Source organism: Orycteropus afer, unplaced genomic scaffold (assembly GCF_000298275.1).
Source record: "Orycteropus afer afer isolate SDZICR_OR568_19922 unplaced genomic scaffold, OryAfe1.0 scaffold00038, whole genome shotgun sequence".
Taxonomy (NCBI): Eukaryota; Metazoa; Chordata; class Mammalia; order Tubulidentata; family Orycteropodidae; genus Orycteropus; species Orycteropus afer.
In genome coordinates this window covers 15,779,623-15,799,045 of record NW_006921625.1, presented here as the reverse complement: position 1 = coordinate 15,799,045, position 19,423 = coordinate 15,779,623, and the positions used below count along the sequence as shown (strand labels likewise).

The 19,423-nt window shown below is 43.7% G+C and overlaps 1 protein-coding gene across 1 annotated transcript in view; it reads left to right on the top strand.

Moving 5' to 3' along the window:
* The window catches only part of SLC18A2 (solute carrier family 18 member A2), a 61,092-nt gene extending 45,071 nt beyond the window's left edge, over window positions 1–16,021 (top strand). The window contains exons 11-16 of the mRNA XM_007936921.2: window positions 4,282–4,360; window positions 4,724–4,775; window positions 5,511–5,574; window positions 7,937–8,056; window positions 8,189–8,322; window positions 15,917–16,021. Of these exons, the coding sequence (XP_007935112.1) occupies window positions 4,282–4,360; window positions 4,724–4,775; window positions 5,511–5,574; window positions 7,937–8,056; window positions 8,189–8,322; window positions 15,917–16,021 (554 nt within the window). The remainder of the gene's footprint in view (window positions 1–4,281; window positions 4,361–4,723; window positions 4,776–5,510; window positions 5,575–7,936; window positions 8,057–8,188; window positions 8,323–15,916) is intronic.
* The last annotated feature ends 3,402 nt before the right edge of the window (window positions 16,022–19,423 follow it).

Genomic DNA, 19,423 nt, shown 5'->3' with positions numbered 1-19,423 from the left:
GAACTGCAAGGAGGGCTTTGAGCTCTGGGCTGTACTGTGTTTTATTACCCCATGGGCAGGGTGCTGATGAAAGTGGGACCTGCCTTCACAGGACAAGAACCTCCTTGACACTCAAAGTTCTGTGAAATGGAAGTCCTCAAACCACATCCTTCTTCTTGATAAGCAAGGAGAGTACTCCCATCCAGTTAACAACCAGATAGATGTGCACTGGACCCCCTATGTGCTGGCTACTGAGCGAGGCCATGGGGAGAGAGATAGATACTATGGTCCCTGCTTGCAGCAGCCTTCTGCAGCTTGGCCAGGGTGAAAGATAGGGGTTTGGATGGAGTAGAGCATAGAAATCAGACCAGAAGGGTTGATTGCCAAGGGTCTTATTGTACAATTTCCATTTGCTCTTCAGAACCACCCTATGAGGTGTGTAGGCTGGAAGCCATTGCTGTTTTTGGGCTCAAAGAAGTTAAAGTGACCCACTCAAAGCCACACACACAGTAGGTCTCACGCTGAGACAAACTTCTGTTTCATGCCTCTTAATCCATTGTTTAATCCACTGCTGAGACTCATGAAATTGGGCAGTACCCTATCACTAACAGCATTGTAGGATAGATCATAAATATTATTTTTAAAGATGAATGTGATACCATTCCTCTTCAATTTGTCATTCCCAAAATAGCAGACCATATGATTATCTCATTGAAAATGGTCAATACCAGTTCATTTCAGCTCACTAATTACCTAGGATATTAATTTTTGTACGCTCTATTTCATTTTTCACAACTTCCAATTTAGATTCATACTTTGCACATTCCATATTCCGATTATTAATGGATGTTTGCAGCTGTTTCTTCTCACTGTGAGTCATGCCACATCAGCAAATGGAGGTCCCAAAAGCTTTACTCTACCCATATCGTTAATGTCAACTCTACTCTGAGAAAGCAGCTCTTCCCCAGTCATATTCTGAGTGCCTTCCACCCTGCGGGTCTCATTTTCTGGCATTCTATCAGCCAGAGTTCCACTGCCACTCATAAGGTTTCATGAGCCACTTTTTAAAGTCGATCACCAGATCTTCCTTCCTAGTCTGTCTTAGTCTGGAAGCTCCACTGAAACCTGCCCACCACGGGTGATTGTGATGGTTAAGGTTGTGTGTCAGCTGGGCTGGGCCATGATTCTCAGTGGTTTGGCAGATATGACGTAGTCATCCCCTATGATGAGATCTGATATAATGTACTCACCACCTTGATGAGATCTGTTATGAGCAGTTGAAGGGGAGTTTCTTTGGGAACATGGCCTACTTCCAGTATATATGGACATTCTGGCAAAGCTCTCTGGCTTTTTGCTTAATCTTGATCCTGCATGTAGTTCATCATCATCTGACCTCTCTCTGATTCTTTGGATTTGAGCCAGTGGCGTGCCATCTTACCTGCTGATCTTGGATTCATCACCCTCTGCAAACCATGAGTCAGCAGCTTGCTGTCTGACTTTTGCTCTTGGGTTTGTCAGCCCCTGTAGCTACGTGAGTCAGGAAAAGCTTCCATCCTGATGTTTGACCCATGGACTTGGGACTTGCCAACCTCTACAACTGCATGAGCCATTTCCTTGAGATGAATCTCCCTATATACATATACGTACATAAGCTTGACTGGTTTGGCTTCTCTGAGAACCCAACGTAAGATGGTGACCCTCCTGTGTTTGAAATACTGGTGGCATATCTGCCAGCATCACAGCAACATGCAAGCTACCAGAGTACGGCAGACAGACTGACAGGAGTGGGAGACAGTTTTTCAGAGCTTTGGAAAATCCTGCCCCACATTTTCCAGGCTGGGTTCAATCTCCTCTGCTTTGGGGAGCACTCCCACTTGCAGGCTCTGCCTTCTGAGAGCATCATGCATATATCTTTGTTATGTCCTTCATGCTGGCCATGTCACAGTTCACACATCATCCAATTCCTTCCTTTGAAGATGCTCATGTTGTGACAAGAGCCACATGTGATCATTGTCTTCATGGTGGCTCTAGTACTTCACTGGGGACATGGCTGTTGAGTAAATGTTGTTCAATCAGATTCCACTGAACAATTCTTTGGCTGCCACACATTGCTAAATGTGATGGAAACGAGTTCCTGGAACATGAAATGAGCTTGCTCTTTATTATTATTTCCCAGAATGACCAAGTCTAGAATGACTCGGTTTTGGATTTGGCTTATGGAATGAATCATTTTTTATATCCCTACTGTGTGGCAAGGTTCAACCTTTTTCAAGGTTTGATGACTGACACTAGTGATGACACAGATGTAGTGAAAGGCTTGCACATCCTTCAAGACACAACAGTACTTTCTCTTTTGTGTGCTGGATGGCTGCCTGAACAGAAAAGCCCCATGCAACCTGTGCATTTAATGTGTAGTGGGCACTCGCTGACCATTTGCTGGGTTTTTAAAAAATTTAATTGTGGTAAAATATATACAGCAAAAAAGTTGCAACTGTAGTCATTTTTAAGTGTACAATTTAGTGATACTAAATTCACTGTGTTGTGCAACCATTACCATTATCCATTTCCAAAAGATCTGAGTCACTCCAGGTAGACACTCAGTACCCCTTAAGCACTAACTCCCTCTCTTCCTCCCTCTAACCTTTAGTAAGCACTAATAAATGTTAGTCTGTATACATTTGCTAATTCTAGATACTTTATATAAGTGGGATCATCCAATATTTATTCTTTTGTGTCTCACTTACTTCACTTAATATAATGTTTTCAGGGTTCATCCATAACATGTATCAGAACGTTATTTCTCTTTATGGCTGAGTAATACTCCATTGTATGCACATAACACACTTTGTTTTTCCGTTCATCAGTTGAAGGACTTGGGTTGTTTCCACTTTTTGGCTCTTGGGAGTAATGCTGGAATGAACATTGGTGTCCAGGTCTGTGCTTTTGGGTCTTTCGGATGGATAGCTAGGAGTGGAGTTGCTGGGTCATAGAGTAATTTTTTATATAACTATTGGCTGTTTGCAAATTGAAGGATGTCATTTATCTCATTTAGATACATTGATTGAGAACAATCATAGAATTGAGGACAATGCAAGTTTTTCCACTCATAGGCAAAGCTCAGAACTAAATATGGTATATCTGATTTCAAAAAAAAAAAATAAATAAATACTAAAAGCATTAAGAGTTTGAACATCAGTCTTTTGTAAAGTGATTGTCCTGTTGTCCCACTGATGTGGACAAGAGCTGACATGGTGACATCTACTGGCAGCCAAACCTGGTATGACTCTGTTACTAAAAAACCAAACTCACTGCCGTAGACTCAGACCTGACTCATTGAGACCCCTCCTTGGGTTTCCGAGGAGGTATCTCTACGGAAGTAGATTGCCCAACCTTCCTTCTGAGCAGTGAGTGGTGGGTTTGAACCACCAGCCTTCTGGTTAGCAGTTAAATGCCTTAGGCACTACGCTACCAGAGCTCCTATGACTGTTAGGCTTTTCTATTTGATGAAAAAGCACTTTCAAGGCCACTGCTGCTCCTGAGCAGGAAGTCACCTCAGGCTCCTCAGAGCTCAGGTTCTGCAAGCTGCCTCTCCTGGGAGCGCACGAAACCTCCAACAGGAAGATGTCAGCCAGATGCGATTCGGCCACAAGGAAGACCACATAGATATTGGGTATTTTTAAACGTGAAAAGAGGTAGACCAGTCAGTTTAGTATAATCCACCCCCCCCCCACTTTTTTTTTGAGGAACAAGAAATCCTGTATGCACGCATTTATACATGAAACTTAAGGGGGAAAGGAGAACTGGGGTGATTACCTGAGTGATGGGCTTTGGGGTCCCTTGAACTTTTTCTTTTGGCAGACTGTTTTCTGATTTTGTTAGTGGCTGGGTGTTAGTTCTGTTACCCCCAGGGATAGAGGGAAGGATGGCGCACGCACAAAGGCTGCCGTTTCCGCTGCCACAGGAGCCGGCCTCGGCCCCTCGGCCCCTCGGCCCCTCGGCCCCTCAGCAGCTATTTGGGTCCATGTGTGGAGCCTTGAGCAGACAGAGGTGGAGGCGAGATGAAGCTGTTGATAGAGAACTGGCTTTCATTTCTGGACGGCTTGGCAGCTCTGTGGAGGGAGATGCGTCAGCCGAGCGGGGTCCAGACTGCTCCACCAGCCACCGGATATTAGCTGCTCCGGTGCAGGCCCCTGCGCTTTATTCCGTCTGCTCTCATCAACATTGCGGTGTCTACAATGATTAGTTTTTCTAACGTTTGACTGATATCAGTGCTGATAAGGTGTCCTTTTCATCAATTTACAGGCGTTGCTTTCTTGCCAGCTAGTGTCTCTTATCTCATTGGAACCAATATTTTTGGGATACTCGCACACAAGATGGGGAGGTAAGATGAAATGACAACCACATTCACTGTGTTATGATAATGGTGTTAGGTGCCGTCGGTTCGAATCTGACTCACCGCACCCGATGTGATGGAGTAGATGTGCCCCATGGGCTGTAATCTTTATGGACACAGACCACTAGGTGTTTATGCCACGGAGCCACTGGGTGGGTCTGAACCTTTTTAGGTTTGCAGCTGAGTGCCTAACCGCTGCACCACCAGGGATCCTAATAATGTAGTAACCTTAAAAGTGTTCTAAGTGTTTCAGCCTTCGTTATTACAAGTCACTGCTTCGATTTCCATTGAAAATTTGGACTGGGAGAAAAATTGAATGGTCACTTACTGGTGGCATTTTTGTTTTGACAGGTGGCTTTGTGCACTTCTGGGAATGATAATCGTTGGAATCAGCATTTTATGTGTGAGTAAAAGGTGGCAATTGAACAGTGGAGGCAGTCTCTGAATAGAACATTTGTCTTGGACAGAGTCACCAAGTGCATTTTGCAGCAGTTAGAAGTTTGTCACTATTGAACGGAAGTAGATCACCCAACCTTCCTTCTGAGGAGTGGCTGGTGGCTTTGAACTGCCAGCCTCCTGGTTAGCAGTCAGATGCCTTAGGCACCACGCCACCAGAGCTCCCATTACATTGGTCATTTTCTTCTAATTATTTTGTATCTTAAAAAATTGGAGGCAGTGTGCTCCAAACAGTAATATTGTCACTGTGTGTCACTTAGAAGCTATTTAGAATGTTGTATTGCATGTTTAACTTCTTTTTTAAAAACATCTTAAAACATTATAATGCCCTAAACACTTTAGGACAACTAGCTTATAACAACGACAACATATGTTTCTAGAATCAAACAGTAGTCAAATGAGGCCTTCTTGACCTTCTCAGAAATTGGGACTACACTAGGTTGATCTTTCACATATGGGAATGAGTTGCTTTTTGTGGTAGTCATAAGACCCCTTCCAACTTTGGCTTTTCAAGATTTGGAGGGTCCAGCTTGCCTTCCTTCTTCTGCTGCCTCCTTCTGTTTCCTTCAGAAGGGAACCAACATTTGAAGCCCAGAGAAGATGTATTTTTAAGAATCTCCAAGATGATTCCAAGTTGAATATCAGGAACTTATTTTCGTATAATAATTATTTTCTCTTACAGATTCCTTTTGCAAGAAACATTTATGGACTCATAGCTCCCAACTTTGGAGTTGGTTTTGCAATTGGTAAGTCACATGAGTCTTGTGCCTAAATTTAAAACTTGTTTCCATTACTAGGAAAGGTTGCTCTTACTCTGACAGATTGTAGTTACTCAACGTAAAATTTCTAGAGGCTTGAGAGTAGGCTGTGGGCAGCTTAGCTCAAGTACACTCTGTAGGTGGTCCTCATGAGGATCTCTGTTTCCACGTGGTAGTACCTTTCCTCCTCTGAAAACTAGCTTTCTAAAAAGCCTGTGTTTACAGAAGCAAACATGATGGTCCGTGCTGAGGCTGGGCATGCAAAGGAATTTGTACTCGGACTGTTTTTGCCCATCGCTGAACAGATTTTCCCCTAGGAAGCCGAAGGTCAAAGACTTCACATACATTTTTTTTTTTTTAAAGCGTTTGGAACAAAATGCAAATGGATGCATTGATGTCTGCCTGCCTGTGCTATGGGAATTTTCACAGGCAAAGAAGTCTTTGAAATGTGAAGAACAATATATTAGGGAAAATCATTAATATTTTGGTTTGATAGTATGCCTTTCTCATTCACGATATACAGATAGATCATGATAAAAGTAACTATGAAATCTATCACAGGGTAAGGGTGAGAATTTAACCTTTGAGTGACGCAGTAGAAGGAAGGAACAGAGCCTTTTCTGACTGCTCAGCACCAGGATAATAGTATGTGTGTGTGTGTATACACATACATATGTATATGTTGGTATATATGTTGTTATTGTTAGGTGCCATCAAGTCAGACCTGACTCATAGTGACCCTGTGTACGATAGAATGAAACACTGCCCGGTCCTGCACCGTCCTCACAATCTTTATTGTGCTTGAGCCCATCATTGCAGCCACTGTGTCAGTCTATCTCATTGAGGATTTTCCCCATATGTATGAATATGGCACACTATATATGTATGTGCATACGTGTATATATTATGTGTGTGTGTATGTGTATGTGTGTGTATACACGGCACCTTTGTAGCACCAATCATAATGGTCATTAATTTTTCAACTCTGCTTAATGTCTACTAGCTCTTGTATTAGTTTTACCTACCTGTGTCCTTGTTGTTGTTGTTGTTATGTGCCGTTGAGTCGGACCCAACTCATAGCGACCCCTCCTTGGGTTTCCGAGGCAGTATCACTACGGAAGTAGATTGCCCCATCTTCCTTCTGAGGAGTGGCTGGTGGGTTTGAACCGCCAGCCTTCTGGTTAGCAGTCAAGTGCCTTACCCGCTATGCTGTGTCCTTAGCACCTAGCAAATATTAGGCTTCCAGTAAATACTAGTTACTAGGAGCTCTGGTAGCATAGTGCCTAAGGCACTTGACTGCTAACCAGAAGGCAGGTGGTTCAAACCCACCAGCCACTCCTTGGAAGGAAGGCTGGGCAATCTACTTCCGTAGTGATACCACCTTGGAAACCTGAGGAGGGGTTGCTATGAGTCGGGTCTGACTTGACGGCACATAACAACAACAACAATAACAAATACTATTTGAATGAAAGACATCTCACTCGTCTGATTGCTTCTGCTACATGTGGAGGTGAAGGAACCTTGAGTATACCGCTAGGTGTGTTCACAGACAGGCTCATTTTAGCCAGTCATTATTGTTCCAGTTTATAGATAAGGAAACCTAAGTTCAGAGAGCTAAACATGACCATGGGCAGTCAGCCAGGGGTTTGAACTCAGAACATGTGTCCTTTCTTTATGCGACCATCCTAACTATTCAGGAGATCAGAGATTCTAAACCTGGTTGGTTTGTTTTTAGAAGCAGTGAAATGAGCAAGCCTTATTTGGTCCTCATTTCCTGAGTAGGGCCAGATGATCTCCAAGGTCCCTCAAACTTGACACCCTCTGATCCTACCTAGTATTTTCCAACTTGGTAAGTCTCAGAAGTGTGATGCTGAGGTTGGGATGGGGAGGGAGCTGGCGAGGAATTGGTGTGCTTACTCTCCAAGAGCAAGGGGCAAGTGGATCAGAAAGTAGGTGGACAGTCAGGAATCAGGAAGCACAAAGAGGAAGAAACTTGGGGTCCACACAGCCAGGAACCAGCATGTCCCCTGGCTCTAAGGAATGGCAAGGTAAGTCACCAGAGGATTGGGTGCCCTCCACCAAAGGATGGGCCAGTCAGACAGTGGAGGACCAGGCAAGGCAAAGCAAAAAGATACCAGGCAAAGGCTGGCCTACCAGGAATTCAGACTGCAGGACAGGGTCCCAGTCCTAGTGAAAGGCTGGTGATAGTCTGGCCTCGAGACTGGCACGTGGTGATGACAAAAGAGGAAGGGCTGGTGGAGCAATGCGTTTAGGACACAATCCCATGACGTTTGGCCTGTTTGTGGTTCATAGCAGTTTTCTGTAGACCGTGTTTCCTGATTGCCCACAGGAATGGTGGACTCATCAATGATGCCCATCATGGGTTACCTTGTAGACCTGCGGCACGTGTCCGTCTATGGCAGTGTGTATGCCATTGCAGATGTTGCATTTTGTATGGGATACGCCATAGGTAAGGACACTGGCTTTTCAGAAGAACATTTTTGCTTCAGTGCATTTCTAGTGTCTATTAGAAATTATTGGCATCCATCTGTCTTTGAGACATTTGGGGAGAGCTGCATCTAATTCTCTTATTTCCTGCAAGGTCCTTCTGCTGGTGGGGCTATTGCCAAGGCAATTGGATTTCCGTGGCTCATGACAATTATTGGAATTATTGATATTCTATTTGCTCCTCTCTGCTTTTTCCTTCGAAGTCCACCTGCCAAGGAAGAAAAAATGGTAAGGAAAACTTAGGATGCAATGAAGCATTTCATCTTGATCTTTTTAGCATGGTCTTCTGGATGGTTTCATTCTAAAATATGTTCCAAACATAAATGGTGGTTGTTGTTGTTATGTGCCATTGAGTCAGCCCCAACTCATAGCGACCCCTCCTTGGGTTTCCGAGGCGGTATCACTACGGAAGTAGATTGCCCAACCTTCCTTCTGAGGAGTGGTGGTAGGTTTGAACCGCCAGCCTTCTGGTTAGCAGTCAAGTGCTACCGGAGCTCCCACATAAATGGTAAGAGTTCCTTTTTAGTTTGCATCCCATATGGCAGTGACTTCTTTTACTATATTGGGCATTATATTGATAAATTTCAAGAGGGAAGTTGTTTTTGTACTTTGATTAGCAGTCAGGATAGCTTTTTGTCAACAAAATGAAAACATGAGGTAGTTTAATCTAGTTTTCTATGTTCTTGGAAATCTTGTTGTTTGTTGTTATGTGCCGTTGAGTTGGACCCGACTCATGGTGACCCCTCCTTGGGTTTCTGAGGCAGTATCACTACGGAAGTAGATTGCCCCATCTTCCTTCTGAGCAGTGGCTGGTGGGCTTGAACCGCCAGCCTCCTGGTTAGCAGTCAAGTGCCTTAGGCACTACACCCCAGAGCTCTGCCTCATGCTCTCTGTCCTAGGGTTTAGGGTGCTGCTTGCTTACTTCCCAGCACTTAGAGCATTCTGTGACCATTGGTGTGTGGGTCCCTACTGTATCTGTAAGGTTCTGGAGATGGTCTCAGTATTGGTATCATTCCCTTGAGAAAAGTATATACACCTTTGATACACATGTCATCATGTAGAACCTTTTAATCCATCATTTTGTGGCCAGAATAATACAGACAGGCACGATGCAGTATAGGATGTAAAATGTCTGATCAAGCTCACATTATTTTTTTTAAAAAAGTTTTCTTGTGATTTGGGTGAAAGTTCACAGAGCAAATTCACTTTACATATAGCAGCTCACACACGCTGTCTCTTGACATTGACAGCAATTTTCCCTCCCACTTCCTCCTCCCCATAGTTACCTCTTCCCTGTGTCCATCCCTCCATGCACTCCTGCCACCCAAGCTGTCTCCCTGTGCATACACAGCCCTTCTATTCTCCCATGATTGTTCTCTCCAAGGAGTGTATCTACCTCAGGTAAATGCTCAGCTCATATGCCTGTCTTTTGTTTGCAAGCTCACATTTTTTATTCTAAATTTGAATTTTGAAAGGCAGCATTCATTTGAACCTTCCTAAGATATTTAACTTACCCAGAAAGGGAAGCTCAGTGTTTCTGAATAATAAGTTATGTATGAGGGCGGGGCTGCTAAGCTTTGAAACATCAGCTGGTTATGGAGCTGAAGGAAGAGTGAGTTGAGAATGAATGAGAAAGATGAACAAGGCAGGAGGCGATGGTGCATATGAATGGATGTGAGGGCCACCGATGCTGTTCTCTTGAGAGCACACCAGTTCTCTCTGACAGTTGAACTGAGTGGATCCTAGAGCTACGGCAGTTCCTGAACTCTCTTTTATGACTTTTGCTGAAGAGTGAATGATTATAAAGATGGAGACCCTCAGGTTAGGTTACATGCAATTTGTATTCGTCGTGGGCCTTTTCTGCATTCATTAATTCACCATGTTTTAAAAAACATATCCAGCACTCGTCGCTGGCCTTGTTCTCTTGACGATGCAGAATTTAATTAGATAATTTTGAAAGTCATGGCCCATTTGACTCCAAGCAAAGGAGTGGAAGCTGAAGTGGAAGTAATCCAGTGGAACCATCCCTTTCTTGTTTCCTCTTCGGCTCTGCTGCTCTGCACTCCTCACGTCCAGATCACCCTCATCACCCACAGTCTCGTGCAGATGCACCTCCAGCTCGAAACAGCCATAATGCTTTATGATACACCTCTGAGAAGACTTTCCTGGTTTCCGACCTCCACTGTGGTTGTGGAAGTTCGGCTGACTCCAACATAACATCTTGGCCAAAGAGGGGTCAGACAGTTCTCAATGCAACAATTGAAAACCTGTGATTCTGTTGCTCCCATATCAGTTTGATTATGGCTGTATCAAGGTTATTGCTGATTCTTTTTGACTGAAAGATAATCACCTGCAAACACTTCTAGCACCCGGGAGGTGGCAAAAGATTCTTGCAGACAGTGCAGGATTGGGATGCTGTCTGGGCTAACTGCTTTACCGACCCCCACACTCAGAGAGGGTACGATTCTCAGTTCCTCTTTTCCCTGGGGAGAATGACAGCATCCGCCTCATAGCCCCCCAAACAAAACAAAACCACTGCTGGCAAGTCGATTCCGACTCATAGTGACCCTAGGGTGTTTCCAAGGCTGTAAATCTTGGAAGTAGACTTGCCTCATCTTTCTCCCACAGAGCAGGTGGTGGGTTTGAACTGCTGATCTTTTGGTTAGCAGCCCAGTGCTTTAACCACAGTGCCACCAGAGCTCCTACTGCCTCACAGCAGTGAGGGTTAGATGAGAGAAACCCAGTAGAGTGGTCACCCCAGGCTGGTACACGGGAGATGTTCATGTGTTGCTGTTTCCAATTTCCCTCACTCTTCTTCCTTGCCCTCATCTGACGCTGACTTATCCTGTGACCCTCGTGGTACCAGGTTTCTCCCTTTCTTCCCTCTGTGAGCTGAGAGCTTCCTGCTGCCATACAGGCCCCAGAACTGTTGAATGGCTGCCCCGGCCAAGGCATGGACTTCAAGGGCTGCTGTGTTCTCCATTGGTCGGCAGCAGCAGGATGACCTATGTGAGGTTTGGAGGAATTGCCTGAAGTCAGAGGAGGAACAGCAGGCTTCTTGGCCCGCCAGCTGCACTCTGTTCCACACGATGACCGCCAAAGGCGGCTTCAGTGACTCCTTCTCTTCCTACATTTGAACCAGTGCCTTCATTCATGGAAAAAAAATGAAGGAAGTGAGAGAGACAGTACCTAAAGGCCAAGCAATAAGAATGATAGGTTTCTAGAAAGCCTCTGTCACTGCAAAATGTCAACATCATTAACAAGCGCTTAGCAAGAGGAATCGTTAAAAACTTGAGAACATGAATGTCACGCTGCCCATAATTGAAGGCATCGCGTCAGATGCCATTTGACTGGCACAACGTAACATTGGAGGGTGGCAGGCCTCAGCTGCTGCCTACTCACTGTGCAAGCGGAGCGGGAAGAACCAGGGTGGAGGCTGATAGCCCCTAATGATAATGAGGGGAATGAGGGCAAGACAGCAGTGCTGTGGAGGAGAAGGAACTGGTTACCACGCACTTGAGAAAATCTGATCTAGACAAGCACTGGTGTGCGGAATTAGCTGTTACTAAATGCGGGAGCAAGAGAGCCTGGGTAAGGCACACAGCCCTGAGCAAACAATTTGTTCATTAGGGAGCTTCCTGTAATGAGGTGCTTGTCTTGGGGGGGTTTTCTACTGAAAGATCTAAGGCTATTTTCAGGGAGGGCCGGTCATAACATTATCAACTGATGTGTGAGCACTTGAATTTTTCTTCCATTTAGTTTTGTGGATTTCTGTTTTGTTTCCCTTTTTAATTTTACAATCAGTATTGACTTATCTGGGAGCTCTTGTGGCGCAGTGCCTAAGGCATTTGACTGCTAACCAAAAGGCTGTCGGTTCAAACCCACCAGCCACTCCTCGGAAGGAAGACTGGGCTATCTGCTTCCATAGTGATACTGCCTCAGAAACCCAAGGAGCGGTTGCTATGAGTCAGCTTCAACTCAATGGCAGTGAGTTTGGTTTGGTTTTTTTATTGACTTAATCAATACAGCCTGAGAAAAAAAACAAAACTGTTATTCAAGTCCCTATGTAAGTATAGGCAATGTCAACGCTGCCATTGGAGGAAAAACTGTGTTCCACTTATAAGACCGTTCATGTGGCAGCCCTTAGGGCCCAGCATCCTCAGCTGGGAATAGCTGTGTTCTGAGATGGACTTTGTTTTTCAGGCTGAAGGACTGTTTTTAGAGAGAGAGTAGTTTCTTACAGCTGATGTTACCACCTGTGGCCCACACAGACAGTAGTTGGTTTAAGGATGGCAGCTTGCTTTTCCCAGGCGGCTCAGATGGTTGTTGGTGCCATAAAGCCCTTCCACCTCCCCTGCCTTCTGGAGGCTGGCTGTGGGCAGGCCAGGATCAGGCAGCCAGGGGCTGACACGCTCTGCAGCCTGCCACCCACTGAGTATGTGCGGCATATTAGAACCCACGTGTAGAGGTTTCTCCCTTTGCAGGGCATCTACAGAGTGGATGCAAAACCATTGTGCTTTCCAGTTGTGCTAAAGAGAATAAAACTTTTCTACCCCTCGGGCCTGATCTCTCTCCAAGTCTGAGTCGGCAGCTCTTACCTTTTAATGCTTTCCCTTTTTCAGTTATCCCAGCTTAATACGTGCATGATTTTATGCTTCATTTGTACCATCATGTTTTGATGTCTTTGGAGATCCTAACTTTGCTCTGCAGATGAGAAGAAACTAGGCATTTGGCAGAGGTTGGGCTGCTAACTGAAAGGTTGGTGGTTTGAACCCCCCCTAGCGACTCCATGGGAGAAAGACCAGGTGGTCTCCTCTTACAGAGGTTACCAACAAAACCAAACTCAGTGCCATAGAGTTGATTCCGACTCATAGAGACCCCACTGGGTTTCCAAGGCTATAAATCTTTACAGAAATAGACTGCCTCATCTTTCTTCCATGGAGCAGCTAGCTGGTGGTTCATACTACTGACCTTTTGGTTAGCAGTCACATGCCTTAACCGCTCTACCACCAGAGCCTAGGAAATCCTATGGGGCAATTCTACTCTGTCACACGGGATCTCTGTGAGTCAGAATCCACCGATGACACCTAACAACAGGGTTTGACCTGGAGGACTTGGGTTTGCTCTTAATTCAAACTAAGCTCCCTTCCCCATTTCTTCTCTCATTTGAGAGTTGAGTACTTCTTTCTCCCCACAGCGGTGTGCAGCGTGCTAGTGTATAAGCTGGCTGCCCTGTGGCCATTCTTTGTCCCTGTCACTTGCCATTTCGTGCTGTTCATGCTTCTCTTTTCATGGCACCTTGGGAATACTTCATGTCATCTGGCTTATTTAATCATGTACAACTTAAAAAATATATTACTGCACAATAAACCTTTCAGAAGAGGTTCAGAAGCCAGAAGCTAGGTTTTAAAAGATACAATCCTCACTACTCATAACAGGAGATTCAAGATAGAAAATAGTACCTCAAGGAAGCAAATGCCTTTACTGAAATATTCAGGGTTGACAAATAGTGTTTGGCTGAATCCCTAAGTTCTGCTCATCGTCTCCATGATGCCAGCTAATCAGTCTCACTCAACTTCTTTTCTTACAACAGTGTTTCATGAGTGCATACTATGGGTGCCGCCCTAGGACCTGGGGGTCCTTGGGAGTCTATCTGTACGTGCATTCAGGGCTAATGGTGAATGAACCAAGAGAGTTATAAATAGGTAGAGTGATAACCATTCTTTCCAAGTCTGCTCTGCTGCCTGTGGGCCAAGTGAGGCTCATACCCACTTGCCTGGCATTCAAGGCCCTGCAGTCTGTCTCTGACTGGGTTTTACCACCAGTGTCATTGTACCTCATCCTCAGATTTCTGTGGTGGCCAGACTGGCCTGTCCTATAGCCCTGTTTTATTTAATGTTCCCTTTGGTAAATAATCCATGCTTTGCTCGTTCCCACCTCCCATGATGTCAAATCCTTCCATCTTTCAAGCCTCAGTTCAACTCCCATTTCTTCCATAGACCTTTCCCTGAGCACACCCCCACAGTGAGCTCTGACCTGTGAAGCCTGTAGGATCTCACGGACTCATGTGTATCTATGCTGTAAGGCAGGCTGCTGGTACGGGACCTTAGGGGGTCTTCATGACCTGGTTAGCGGTTTAACTGTGCTGTAGTCGGAGATAAGGACAAGCAACACGTTGACACCATGGACACGTGAGGTGGGGCAGGGAGTAGAATTTGATGTTTCACCTGCCCCGCCCCTCCACCTCCACAGTGAGTCCTAGTACCTTTCTTTGAGAGTCACTGATCTAAGAAGATTGTGGGAGCGGGCGTGGATTAACACACCCACACAGGAGATTTGTCATAGTGCATGATGTCCCTTGGGCCAATTAGTTTTAGAAGCTGAGCTCTTTATTAAAGACAAGTGTCAGTTCACTTGGCAAGAAGCATGATAAAAAACAGAAATGGGTTTGCACTTGTGGACTTGGGGACCTAATGTAGAGGGCCAGGGGAGTCTTGTCATTCACATGGTGGTAGAATTCCATGGGAAAATAAGTGGGGTGAGTACGGAATGGAGTCCTAGAAGCTTATCAGAGCTGAGGGATGAGAACGGAGTAACAGCTAGGTGGAGACCAAAAGAAAAATTTTAATCCTGGTAAACATTGCCATGATTTTTAATAATGCACAAAAAGATAACTGGGGAAAATGGGCTTAGTTCGCACGAAAGAGGAAAACCCCTTGAGCCATACCTGACGGAAAAGGATTCCTCGTGGTCCCCCTCAGGTCCTCTGCTTGCTTCTGACTGTGCCATGGAGTTGACGAGGGCAGTCTCTGGCATCAGGCTGCCTGGGCTCATGTCTGACACGTTCTGGCTGTGTATCCCTCGGGCACCTTCTTCCTCTCTGTGCCTCCTTCACTCTGCCACAGAGAGTTACTGTGAGATCGGAGTATTGTATCTTACACGCTCAGCATGCCCTGCACACTACCCATCATCAGTACAATGAAGCTCTGAGCTCAGCTTAGTTCTCCTGCAGGACGAATAGTGATTACAGGTGCTTATCAACTGAGGATACAGTTTGAAAACAAAGCATTGCTTTGCCTTTGGTCACACTGTTTTTGTTTAATTTCCAGTAACAATGAAGGAGGGATGAGATTTTTCTGTTCATCAGAAGGGGGATGGATTAAGCACATACACACACACACACACACACAACTTACATTTGAGCTCAAGGCCAGCCAGGATTTGGGGAAAGGCAGTCTGGAAATCATCTCATGAAAAGATAAGGCCCTGGAATATTTGGCCTTGAGAAATCTAATGAGCCACGGTGATGGTCTTAACAAGGTGTCAGGGCGGTCTGTGGAGACAGCTGGGATCAGAATCAGACCCACGATTCTGGAGGCAGGTTTTAGTTCAACCTCAGGTCCATTTCTAACACCTGAGAGCTCTTCCCACTAAGAGACACACTCATCTTGTGTTGCTACAATAAAGTCGGATTGGCTGGGACTACCCCAACCCCATTTCCAAGATCTTAAGTACAGCTTTTCCTAAACCCAGCCCGCATACTCCTTGCTTTGGAGCGTGTAGTTCCCTGGAATGGACTGTGGCCCTTGACAGGCATAATAAGAAGACCCCATAGAGTCCGCTTCTGCCTGTTGGCCTGGAAGTTTTCAGGGCAGAACTCCAAATCTCCTAGGCCAGGAACCTGGCAGTTGCTGCAAATGATTGGTTAAGACCAAGTGGTACTACACACAGCTTTCAAACTAGTATTCCTCAACAAGAGTGGGTTAAAGCCATCTTACCTTTGTGGAACAAGAAGCTAATACTCTTATTTGTTCTCTTTCAGGCTATTCTCATGGATCACAACTGCCCCATTAAAACAAAAATGTACACCCAGAATAATATTCAGTCATACCCAATAGGTGATGATGAAGAATCTGAAAGTGACTGAGAAACTCCAAAGTCATCCAAGTATCTAATTGTATAACACAGTGTTCCCAGTGAAGTGACTTTCCAGCCTGTCGTAGTCATACCATCCTTGTGAGAGTAAAGCAACCAAAGGTTATCATTTCTTTTCCATGGTTATGATCTACTGCCAACAGCCTTATAAAGAAAGAAGCTTTTCTAGGGGTTTGTATAAATTGTGCTGAAATCTTTATTTTATGTATTTGGTTTTATTACATATTATACAATATATTTTGAAGAAATAGGTATAGTGTAAATCTATAAATATTTGAATCCAAATCAAATATAATTTTTTAACTTACATTCATGAACGCTTGGCAAAAATCCTCTATTTTTTTCTGAATATTGATAATGAGTGTTTACAACTAAAGCACACATTATCTCTGAGACTCTTTGGACAATGAGGAGCTAGGAGGAAGTCTGAAAAACAGTCTAGGAAGACAGCATATATTATATAGTGACTTTGAATGAGTGCTGAGTTACTTGTAGTTACTGTCAATATATTTGAGTTAAAAGCTAGCTATCTCAAGTACAGAGGACGTGAACTTGAGTCAGTCATCTTTTGGACTTATCCAATAAATCTTAGCTGGCATTAGTTTTCTGAGTAGTCACCTACCTGTAAATACATGGTTATAAATTATGTTTACATGTCATGTGGTTGGCAGCAAACATTCCAGCTAATTAGGGAAAAATAGTAAACACTGTGGAAGCAGAGACAAGCACCCTAAACTATGTAGTTAGCAACAACTAGCAGCTTTCTTTTTAAGATATACACTAGATTGTTTTGTTGGATGAAATAAAATTGTGGGTCTGTGTACCTTCCACTGTTGAGGTTGTTTAAGCATGGTAAGATCAATCACTACCTAGTTCAAGTTTTAGAAATCTGAAAGGGTAATAGCAGCTATGACACGAAAAATCAGACTGTGTCTTTGACCTCTTTGAAGGTCATTTAAGTGTTCTCTAGAAATTAAGTTTGGGTCATCTGAAAGTTGTTCACATCAATGTGAAAACAAATTTTAAATGAAGGAATGAAAATGGGTAAAAAATATTAGGGTGGTTAGGACACACCCCCTTTCACAGGCAGAAAAGGAAACCAAACATGTAAATTACCATCTCATTACGTGGAGTGTCGTCCAAGCATGACAACATTAATTCACCTTTTTTCAATGTTAACAGCAAATACCGTGTTAGTAAAAATTGTCAGTTCACATGACGTTTTGTGAGGTGTTTTGGAATGTGACGCTAGTGCAGTATATGTCTAAATAATCCTTGTCAATTCTGCAGCTCTGTCATCGTGAACAAAATTTACCCGTCATTTCTTCGTGAAGTTAACGTTGTGTTCCTGTTTACTTGGACATCAAGGAGCAGACACTTTAGAACAGATACTCCTCGATCTTATTTCTTATTCTGTAGGAAAGCACTCTTGGGGTGATGCAGAGCCTGGCTTTCAGGTGCAGTTACTTGTGTAGGGCACCTTACACAATCTGCCTTTTTGGGAGATGGCTTTGGAGGTACTCTTACATGGCTAAAAGAAAAAGGCAGGATTATTCCCTACTTCTCTAAGAGGAGAGGTTTTTAAAAAGAACGTGTTATAAATCCACCTCCCATAATAATTTATTCCTATTTTATTTTAGCTTTTAAGGCTTCTGCTTTTTCAAGAATGACTGGGGAAGGCAGGCAAGCCTGCTGCTGATCCAGGGATGATCTAAAAGACAGGGTGTTTTCTAGGACTGTTTGGGAGCAAGAGAGATCAGTAGTATCTGAGGGGCCCAGAGAGAGAGAGAGAAAGAAAAAAATGGTTTAAAGTCTTTGTGACTAATATTTTGTGTGAAGAGAGGTTTTTTTTTTTGGTTAATCGTTTATGTATCAGAACAAGCATATACAGTGCTCTGAACATTTATTTTTGAACAGAAGTGGCTTATTTCTACCTGGTAATAAAATACAGGCAGTCCCTGACTTACGGCGGACTTCCGTGCTAACGACACTGTCCTAAGTCCGTTCTGACATACTTGTTTTTAGTTTTATTACTGCCTTTTATTATCAGTGTCTTTATAAACCTGATTCTGCACATCTGAGTGAACCTCTGAGAATTATACCAGGAGTAAATTACGTGCTGCAACATCGTATGTACACAAAAAAACCAATAAAATCTACAGAAAAAGACTGACGGTCACTAAGTACAGTTCGTTGGAACTCTAATACGTTGTTAAGTTGGGGACTACCTGTAACAAAAACCTTACTGAGGTGCAATGAAAAATCAGCTCCTTGTTTTGACTGCTTCGTCTGTCTGTCCGAGTCATATTTTAGCTAGTTTACATAATAAATATTCCGAACACCGTACTGTGCCTGTTTGTATTCCTTTATAAAGCAGACTAATAATAAAATAGGTAACAAGGTTATCATTTTGACTGTAGCCATGAAAAGTTGTTCTTTTCTGCTTGCAGGCATCAGGTAAAATCTATTCCAAGTTAATTTCAACCATACTTTGGGCACAATTTATTTCAAACTAAATATGTAACATTGTACCATTGTGGAGAAACCTGGCAAGTCTATCCTTGGCACTGTGCAGTCCCAATATTGTGAATCACTGTACCCGATGACAAGAACGACCATATCTAGCCACTTGACACAGTGGTGCTTAACTGGGGCCCCCAGAGTTTCCATGACACTCTTGGAGTTAGGGACATTTTGAGTGGTGCGCACGCATATCGCTCAGAGGTGAGTCCATAGCTTGCTTCAGATCTCAAAGGGAACTGATGACTCAAAAAGGGATCAGAGAAACTTTTAAAGAAAATACTGTTATTTCCACTTAGATATAAAGAGTATATTTTAAAAATCAAGTTGATTTTAAATTAATGAATTGGGGGGAATTTAAGGTCTTTATTTTTATTACTAAGAGGCAAATATAATGACAGCTGTAACTCAATAGACTACCTTGTTTTCCTGGGTCTCAGTTCTCTGCCTTTGACAGGGTGCAGTCTTACCACTTTTCCATCCCTTTCTATTAGTGGGAAATATGTGAGTTTTCCTTCTCTGACCGGTTTCTGCCTTACATGGGTTCAGGCTTTTGCAGGTTTCATTGTATTTTCAAATTGCCATTTAAAAAATTCAGAGGCTTTCTTAAATTTTGAAATTGACATCACCTCCAAAACTTTTAGCTTGTGGTCCCTCCTCTCAGAATCACAAAATAACCAGGTAGTATTTCAACAAGTTCTGATATTTGAGAATATAAAGCTTGATATTAAGAAATGTCAGATATTGATTACAAACTCATGCTATGATGTTGTTCAGTGTGGCTATCTAACCCAATCATTCATCTAAATACCAAGGTAGAAACTGCATTTTAAATAGTCCAATCACTATATAAGGAGCCCTGGTGGCACAGTGG